The sequence below is a fragment of the Ochlerotatus camptorhynchus genome, unplaced genomic scaffold (genome assembly GCF_037179485.1).
Source record: "Ochlerotatus camptorhynchus isolate MF236.1 unplaced genomic scaffold, CSIRO-AGI_Acam_v1.1 ptg000370l, whole genome shotgun sequence".
NCBI classification, from domain to species: Eukaryota; Metazoa; Arthropoda; class Insecta; order Diptera; family Culicidae; genus Ochlerotatus; species Ochlerotatus camptorhynchus.
Window position 1 is genome coordinate 1492899 of NW_027040858.1, and position 10315 is coordinate 1503213.

The 10315-nt window shown below is 40.0% G+C and overlaps 1 protein-coding gene across 1 annotated transcript in view; it reads left to right on the forward strand.

Moving 5' to 3' along the window:
- Window positions 1-10315, forward strand: part of Ugt50B3 (UDP-glycosyltransferase family 50 member B3) — a 198186-nt gene that overhangs the window by 169245 nt on the left and 18626 nt on the right. Inside the window, exons 7-8 of the mRNA XM_065232571.1 lie at window positions 4733-5397; window positions 5458-5580. Of these exons, the coding sequence (XP_065088643.1) occupies window positions 4733-5397; window positions 5458-5580 (788 nt within the window). The remainder of the gene's footprint in view (window positions 1-4732; window positions 5398-5457; window positions 5581-10315) is intronic.

A 10315-nucleotide genomic window follows, 5' to 3' on the forward strand; every position in this document is an offset into this window, starting at 1 on the left:
TTAAAATTTGCACATTGAAAAATCAACTTATGCGGCACAACCCTACAACAATACTACTTTGCAACATAGGGCGAGTTTGCCTGTTGTCGGTTTGAGACGTAAGCAACATTAGATTTTTTATGTTTAGCGAATCGACGAAACGAACATGACGTAAGCAACATGATAGCTTAAAAATTACCGAAACCCTCTCAACGTAAGTAACATGTCAGTTTATAATACAGCGTAATGCTTAGATGAAAGTAACGTGCAACCTATCATAATGACTTATGAAATGGTCGTATACACGTTTGATGAAGCAAAACGTCGAATAATCTTATATTTAACAAATCTCATAGTATTATCGAACTTAATATAAATCTTTATCACAATCTTTATCTAATGAAAATTTGCTCTTGTTATGATGTTTTGTTTGCGTTTGCGTTTGCGTAAGCTCATTGAGATAGGTAGTGAACAGGTAAATATAAAAGCACTGCAACAGAAATTGTGGACAAAAACTACTGCTGTACACTGATAACAAAAAAGAAACATTCACATTTACATACAAATCTGAAACACTTATATATTTAAACATCATCATGTAAATGCATGCATAATATGGGCCATCGTTAATCGCTTACTGGCCTTATAATTGAATTATGTAAAATTAAATTTCCCTATAGGGGTGTTTTTGGTCTTTTTTAACCAATGTTATCTCTAGTTCCAATCATCTTTTTCTCATCAAGGGTACAAAAGGGTACAGATAATATTCTATAGATTTTGTGGGCAGAACCACGTTCTTCCAGAATATGCGTAGAAGTTTTGCTCATATTTGCTCCTTTTGGAGGAAAGTGTTCTGGAAAAATTGGCTTTTTTTACACAAAAACAGGAATAACTTTCGTAAAATGACAACTATCAATTCCCACCTCTTCTCAAAAGATGCGTATTCTCATGATCTTGAAGTTCTTTGAAGATGGCTCTCAAAATAAAACAGAAAGAAAAAAGTTAGAGCAAAAAAACTGTTTTTTTTTCAGAACCACCCTATCTGAATTTAGGAAAACGTTCCTAGAATTATGTATTGAAGAGATAGAATTTTGATGTCTTTGGCAAAGTTGCTTGACATTAAATTATCTTTGACTTTGTGCAAGCAAGTATTCTCCTAAAACATATAAATTAAAAGTTATGGTTTTTTATTTTGAAAAAAGAGGACCACCCTAGTCACCACCTACACCAAAAGAAAGATCTTATCTGGTAGATAAACTCTTTCCAAGACATCAAACCCCTAGAGTGCATATTTTTCGAGATATCGGTTTTTGTCGTGAAATTTCGCGTTTTCGGCCATAGTGTGGTGGCGCCACTGAAGCATTGAGCAAGCCACCAAACTTCGAACTTATCAGTGATGCCAGTTCTTTTTCACGTCTAGTTATCAAATGCCAGCTCTTGAAAATGATAAGTGGTCAAGGCATCCCACTGGAGACACATACCACATCTGACGAATACAGAAAAAAAAAGTTGTTGAATATTACATCAAAAGTGCTGCACATTAGTCATTCCGTTTCTAATATTACGCTGTACGATTAACACAGAATTCGAGAACAAATCATGTTGATGACTGTAATATTCTATCAACTTTTGACCCTTTTACCAAATTTTCTTCTAAGATTTATGTCTGTTTGTCTGTGACAAAACTATCAAAGTTGAGCGCTGTTCCGCTCGTTCGTTTCACCGAAGCTTGGAAGAAAGACCAATGAAGCGACGGGAGAAAGAGAGACAAGCGATTGGACATTTGTTTGTGCACGCCGACTGAGGTCTATGTGGAATGCTGCGAAGCTGTTCGACTTTAACAGAAAAAGAAAGCCAGTAGTCTCTTCGTCACATCGATTGGTCGATTGAAGATGTTATTGTGACGCCCTGACGAAGCCGTAAACCTCCCTATCACCAGTCTATAAAACAATATTTCTTCCCGATTAGAGAATGAAAACAAAATGAAAACTAAATCTGATATTTTGATATAAGCGATCGTGATAACATATTTTGCCTACCGTGTATCATGTTTTCTTGATAACAAATCCATATATGGGTATTGATATCAGTTATTTCGTTTATTATTAAACATAATAAGTAATCACAATGTTATCATAACTATGGTAGGAAAGAAAAAACACTAAATTACACATTATTTCGATATCATGATATCAAATATAGTAATCTGAATGTTTTGAAATCTAATGGTTAATATCAAGATTCAAAATCAAACATGTTATCAATAAGTTTTCATCTATTCAATCTAAAAACAAACATATTTAATCAGTTCTATCGATTTGAAAATTCAATTCACAGGTAGATTAATATCAATATTTATTGTAATGTAAAATCACAATTGTCTTTGTGATGTTCATAAAGAAAACAGCAAGCATCCTGATTGACTCGTTAGCAAAAAAATAAAAAATGTAGGTTTCAGTGATAAATCTGGATGCTCTTTTCATAAAATATCAAATTTTGTTTATATATTGTTATGTTTTTTAGAAATATCAAAATTATATCAAAATATGAATTCAACCGAAATTTAAAAAAAAATTACATATCTAAATGTGCTATCAACATGGTTTCAAAAACATAATTTAATATAATTTTGATAGTATTTTGATATTCGACTTTGCTCAGGTTATGTTTTATCTGTTAAAGGTTCTCAATTCATGGCTAATATGATATCTTTGCTACGCTGAACTGACTTTCCATGATAACAAATGGATCAGTTGAGCCGAATTAATGATGTTCCATCAACCAAGAACTCCAACACGGCTTAGCATTGCAATTTGCATTACCATTCATATGCGGTTGAATAATTTCACATCATTATCATACATTGCGAAACCTGCATGCCATGCTAAAATTACCGGGAATTATAAAAAAAAAAATCATAAATTCTAACAACTTTCAAAAGTTCGACAGACCGCAGTGGAACCACCAATCAGGCTTAATCACTGACACTGCCATATAAATTATCCATTGAAAAAGCAATCAACTGCAGTTAAACTCCAATTACCTTTATCGCACACTATCGAACAGGCACCTGTCCATATGTGCGAAACCAGCAGCAGCAGCAGAGTCATGTAAATGTCATGGTTCTCATCTTCTGTCAACCATTGACCCGACTGCCTATGGCTGACCTCAACCAAGCAGCAACTCTGACTAGATGGCTGTCAATCTGGTGTATTGCGGTCAACGTCCGGTTTACACCTCTACCCTCCTCTAACCTTTCCAACACCATCATGTCATCCGCGGCGCGATAGAGTTTTGATCTGTCACTTGAGAAGCATTGACAAAAATATACATACGAGCGGCGGTCACCTGCTGCTGCCGATACTAAGTGGTCAATTTTCTAGACCATGGCTTTCCACTATCCGAATAAGTGGTGATTGCGAATGTTTTCCACCGCGCGCTGGCTGTGTCCGTCGTTATCGTCGTTGGTTTTAGGAAACGAGAAACCAGTTGTGCGTAAAATCTGAACGATATGGAGGGGTAGAATTAGATATCCACTTTCGGATTTCTGATTCTCTGGTGGGAGGTGGCGAGGGGTGATGGGGAAAATTATAATTACTGAAACCGGCTAGCCGGCAGTGGCCTGATTGCTGGTTAATTGAGCCCGATGCCGCCGCATTTTGGAAACGCTATGTGCGGGACCGCTCGAACGGATCCTATTACTGCAGTTGATGAGCGGTTAAGTTGAATATGATGATCAATATAGCTGAGAAGATTGAATCTGATTTTTGATCGGTGATCGGTTGGAATTATGGCTTGAATGTTTGGTCAAATGCGTACTCTTGATTTTTTATGGGATTGGTGAGAAGCAGCAATTTGTTGCCGAAACTGTCCCGGTGTTCACCGAATTATCGTGTGGATAGTATCCATAATTTTTGAATAAGGTAGATGTATTTTTAAAATGCCAGAAACGGGGTTGAACTCTGGTTCTTGGTTTGGCAGGCCATCTGCTGGTGCGACACGACGGGTACCAGGAACGGGCAAATCTACCGGGACGGGTGCCTGCTTCCTCCTGACGATAATAGGAAAAGCTATTACCCTATCCACATTGCGGAAAGTCAAAAGTACATATCACAAACACGTACCATCTTTGTCTATACTCGGAGAAAAAATCCGATTCACAAACTTAATCATCTCACTAGCAAAATCCTAAATGTGAAAAGGCCCATTTCAGTTCTAACGCCCCACCACCGTAAACGCATACAGCCTAATTGGTTACAACAGCCCTCAGCCACCGCATCACACTCTCGAAGCGGGGAGAGGCCATCAGGAACACTCCAAGTGGCATAATCGTCATGCTAATATTGACATTCTAGCCGCAAAATCTAGATCATTAAGCGAGCCTCGTGTCGGTCACATCCCCGCCGCCGGCAACAACTTGTTAGCACCATTCTCCACCACACACATCTGACCATTTCTGTGACCGCAGATTGAAAATCCTACCATTTACACACGCATAATGACCATATTTTGCGCTACGTTCGTCTCTCCAAATGAGTGCATGTTTTCGTTTTCGCTGTTATTTTTTTTTTTTTTGCTCTGCCGCGTCTTGTTAAACTTGAACCACTTCACCAGAAGCCTATGGGTTGCAAAGACGAATTAATCGACGAGGTAATTACTCTCTCCTTAGGCAAGGTCGTAGAGTTGACTCCACTCCGTTGTTGTCAGTCGTTAATATTTCAATTAACCATTTCTTCCCCTCTGTTTCTTGCAGGCCAGTATAACCGTGCTGCAGGCGGTCGTGCGTCGTCACCTTGGCTCGGACATCCCGCACGTGTGGGATCTGTCGCGCAACGTCAGCTTCATCTTGCAGAATGGTCATGCCACCGTGACCTACCCTCGGCCTCTGCTGCCGAACATTGCCGAGATTGCGTGCATCCACTGCAAACCGGCTGAGCCGCTGCCGAAGGACCTGGAAGACTTCATTGCCGGCGCCGGAGAGTCCGGTTTCATCTACGTTTCGATGGGATCCTCGGTCAAGGCCGCCAACATGCCCGATCATCTGCGGAAGCTACTCATCCAAACTTTCTCCCGCCTACCATACCGAGTGCTGTGGAAGTATGAAGCCAACGCATCCATGATGACGGATCTTCCATCGAATGTGAAACTGGGCCGTTGGCTACCGCAGCAGGACATCCTCGGACATAGGAAGTTGCGAGCCTTCGTGACGCACGGTGGCCTGCTCAGTATGTTCGAAACCGTGTTCCACGGAGTGCCAGTCGTGACCATGCCGGTATTCTGTGATCACGATGCCAATGCGGCCAAGGCGGAAACCGATGGCTACGCGCTTCAGCTGGATCTGGAGACGTTGACCAGCGAGCAGTTAGTGCGAGGCATCCACCGGGTGATTCATGATCCCAAATTCCGCAATGAAGCCAAGTAGGGAATCGATTCGAGCATTCGGGTATTTCTGTAATTGAAGAGAGTTTTCAATTTTAGGCGGCGACAGATGCTGCTGAAGGACCAACGGACGACTCCTCTGGAGACGGCGATCTACTGGACCGAGTACGTACTGCGGCACAACGGAGCCTACCACCTGCAGACGCCGGCCAGGAATCTTTCGTAAGTTGTTTGAGCAGAAGTAGTCTTTTTTAAATGACGATTACCGCCTTTGACAAATGGTTTCTGATTTTCTCAAGGATTTCGGAAATCGTTTTGAGTGATTTTGTCAGTCCATCAGACTTTCACCTTTCAATAATTTCACAAAAGAGCAATTCTCGTCGAACCGATTGGAAGTTACGTTTTCGAGTTATAATTTATTGAAACATTTCGCTATTTTGACATATTTTAGCGACCAATTGACGGGTTGAATTTTAGCTCAAATGTGAATAATTGACCAAACAATAATTTTAATGCAAAGTTTCATGTAAATCGAAGAATCTTCCGTCAGATCGAACTGCTCTAAACAGAAATTCAGAGAACTTCTTAGAAGTTAAGGGCAATTTGCAGAAGCTAAGAGAACATCATTTGTTTTCATAGAGCTTCGTAGAAGATTGGGAAACTTCGTAAATTTGCATAGAACATTGTAGGCCTTCATGGAACTTCATAGATTTTCAGGAAATTTCGTAAGAATTTGATAAAACTTCATAGATGTTCCGAAAACTGCGTAGAAGAGCAGCCAATACGAGTTTAGATTAAATTGTAAAAGCTCAGTGAACTGCGTAGATCTTCGGTGATTATCGTAGATGTGTAGAGAATTTCGTAAAACTTCAGTCATTTTGTTTTTTTTTTTATTAATTTATTTATCAAGGCTCAAATGCGGAAGCTTTACGGAGCCGGAATTATTTTTTAATTATTACAAAGTTTCTTAACACTAAAGTTAGTACAAGAGAGGGCCGAATACTCGCGGCTTACTCGAGGCTACGGGTTACAATCTATTACTGGTAGGGAGGGGGCCAAGAGAAGGTGGGGGGGGATGCGGTTTATATATTTATCTCCATGGCCGTTGAATGACTGTTCTTCGTCGACTGACCGTGGAAGATGCACTGTGGTGACGGAGAAGTGCTCTGGATTTTGCTCGGAGTGACTAATGGTTAAAGGCAACTGCAACGAAATACAAAACGAGGGCTTGGGTTGGGACAAAGATGAGAAAGGAGATTTCAACATTGGAATCATCAAACTAATGATGCCCCTCACTGAATCAGACACATTCAATATTTCGAGAATGCCATCCACAATTCCAGAAAACGTGAAACGTGGCTTCATATTGTTCTAGCAGTGAGGGGTTTTATTATCGGAGGCGTGGAGAAACCTGGAAGTCGCGGAAAGTCCCTATCTAAATCAAATGATTTGAAACCCGGTGGAGGGGCTTTCAGAACATTACCGCTACTTCCTGGATTCTGCAAGACGATTCGAGGTTCAATCCGAGAGGCCTCCTGAGGTTGTTGCGTGATAATTTTGGATCGTTTCTTAGGTGGGGCTTTGAAAACGAAATGACTTCCCCCGCCAACATTAGGGTCAGAGCCCTGTTCATCAGGGGAGAAGTTCGAAGGGGTTATTAGACGGGGAGATTCGGGAAGATGGAGTAACTGGATTTTCGCAAAGGACCGATGTGAGCGAGCCTTCAAAGACCGCTGGAGTTTTTCTCCGTGCTGCTTGTATCTTGGACATTTAGGGGTGCTTCTTCCCACATTGATTGCAGCGTGGCTTGTTGCCACAAAAGACCACAGTGCGTCCTAGGGGCTTGCACTTTGAGCAGTTCATAACCTTTGGTACAAACAATTGCATAGGTAGTCGGATCATACCAATTGCAACATAATCTGATAATACTGACCCGACGAAGGTCACAAGAAACGAGTCCGAAAGCGTGTAGATCTTCTTCGTTCCAACTAGGGACACTGAGTGCATTTGAATGCAGTCTAGTATTTTATTTTTTACATCATAGTTCAATGATCTAAAATATCCTACTTCATCGACTTCTACTTTACCGACTCCAAAATTGAATCGAAAAATATATAAACAAAGCTACCAGATCACAGAGCTAACACATGCTTTTTTTAATGAGTCTGATTTGGGAATTGATCCTGGACAGTTGAAGTATGCTGCTGCCGTTTTCTTCGTTCAATCTCACTGGATCACGATTGATCTCATATATAAGGCTAGTTGAAATGGATGAAGTCACAACTCATATTTTCAATGTTTACCTTGCAGAACAAGCAATTCACATCGCGCTGAAATGCAAAAAGCTTCAATTCAATCGGTTTTGAACAGTAGTTTGATTCAATGTGCAATACACTTGAATTGATAGAGAAAGATTATCAACATTTCAATGTTTGAAACACTAGAAATCAACGTGTAGAACACATTGAACCATGGTGAAATACCAGGGGGAACGACACTCATTTGGATGTATTTTTTCAGTCTAGTAATTACTTAGGATTTTCGAGGAAAAACATAATTGATGGGATTTTTTTGAGTGTGTCATGTTGACGAAAATAGAGCAGGGATAGAAAAAATAGATGGGAATAGATCAGGCAATTGATGTGATGTGAGGGGTGTTAAAAAATTTCAGAGGGATACGAGTCTGAACGCGAAGAGGATAGGTGTAAAAAGAAGAAAAATTTGCTGCAATGAAGCGTCCATGAATTACGTAACGCTTATAGGGGGAGAGGGAGTCACCTATATCGTTACGAATTATACATAGGGGAGGAGTAGTAAAGCTTTGCGTTACGTAACTAAGAGAACATTTTGTTTTTTTTTTTTTTTCGTTTCTTGATGTAAAGTTTGAAAATACAACGACAACGAAGGCTGTCATCACTAAATCTTGCTTTGAAAAATGGATCTGTTTTAATTTTATAAATTGAGATTTTTGCTATCCTTGAACTTTTGAAAAGCAGGTACTCCGCGGAATTAATGGACACCACTCGGGACACCGCCCAACTATAATAACCAAAGCTCACAGCTCAAGTGCAGAAAACGGTTCCGCACCGAATAGGTCGAAACTGCAGTGTAGGAGGAACGGGTGATGGCGATGGATTACAAGGCTCCGGTTAATATTCCCAGCTGTATTTGGACGGGAATTTGATTCGCAATATTCTCGCACAGAAATACATCAACCGGTGGGTGTCTTACTTCACCATTAGCTCTTGCTTATCCGAACCCTTGACCAGCAGCAGAGACGAGTAAAACTTGGGCCGAGTGGAAAAAATGACCTGAATCCCTTTTCCAACTGCTTGTCGTAGGGGGTTTCATTGGTAAGGCTTTTCCCGGGGCTAGAATCAGCAGTTCGAACGAAATCAACAGAGTTGCTTCGCGCCTGTTCGGCAACTTCCATGCTACAATACACAGAGACCCGGGCTCTTATCCGTCGAATTCGATCGGTTTGAGTCCGGGAAATGGATGTGCGTTGCCGTCTCTTCCGTGATGCACTTGATGTTTTTTGTCCCCGAGACCGATTATAGACGAGTGGTCCGTTATCTTTTTTTAGTTTCCGAAACCGATTTTTTACCGGCATGGCCAGCTGACATACGTGGTGTTTGTTGTGGAAAATCTTGTTAACTGACAGTGAGTATCGCAGTGCTTCGCAGTCGACCTGAAAACTTTGAAAAACTGCACGGCTTGCTTGGCAATTTGTGTGCATGCAGAAGGGATAAGTTGGGAATAGAAAGAATAGATAGGATGGATTGAAATTTTGTGCACGTTGAAAATTATATGAGAGGTTTGGGTAAAAATGGGATAATCCTGAAGTGTCGTTCCCCCTGTGAAATACTTTTAAAATAAATGTGATTGTGCACAGGCATGGAAAATCATTTGCATTCATTTCGTGCATTCATTTACATTCATTTGCCTCTAACTTTTTTCTTCAACAGCATTCCGCAAAATGATGTATAGAGCTTTTGTAGGTTTTGTTATTAACTACAATTTTTGTCTGAAAATCAAATCCGTATCTCTTATGCATGACGAACCAGAGCGAACAGAAGCCACTACTGTTTTTCAGTGAATGTATTTTACATTCACTGAAAAACAGTAACAAGTTCTGCCCGCTCTAGTTCGTGATACATAAGAGATACAGATTTAAGTTATGACCAAAACTTGTAGCTAATAATAAAACCTACAAAAGCTCTATACATCATTTTGCGGAATGCTGTTGATGAAAAAAGTTAGAGACAAATGAATGTAAATGAAGGTATGAAATAAATGCAAATGATTTTCCATGCCTGATTGTGCATATGAATAATAAAGTCACCGACAAACCGACATGACACTTAATTCTGACTTTTGCCCGAAAATCGTAAACGGCCTATTTAAATGTGCAGTGATCCGAACTGTCAAAACCATAGGATTTTTTTATCTAGATAAAAATTATTCGTCCAGAATAGATCAGACACGAACCAATTCAAAACTTTTGCATGTGGGTTCATGGCTTAGCTAAATATTTCCTGAGAACACGGAGCCAGACGTCAGTAGTGTGCTTTGGTTAGAAATTTTATTATTTTTGCTATGGTCATTCATGTCGGTTTGTCGGTGACAAAGTGTTTAAGCACTTCGATCAGATGTGTGGAATTTTTTAAGTGTAGGAATAAACGAAAACGACATACAGTTTGGAGTGTGTAACTTCGTCAAATATGGTCCGATTTTAGTTATTCTAAAAACATTCGACTGGACAAATAATATAGTTTTATGGTGTAGCCACGAAAATAACCATGTTGACCGGACACAGGAGATATTCACGGATTCTGGAGGGCTTGCCTAACTTGCTAAATTTGTGATAAGATTTTTTGTCGGAAGCCGAATAAAAACCTATGTTTTAGAGAATGCACAGAAAGCAGAACTATTTTTTAAAGCGACTGATATGGCA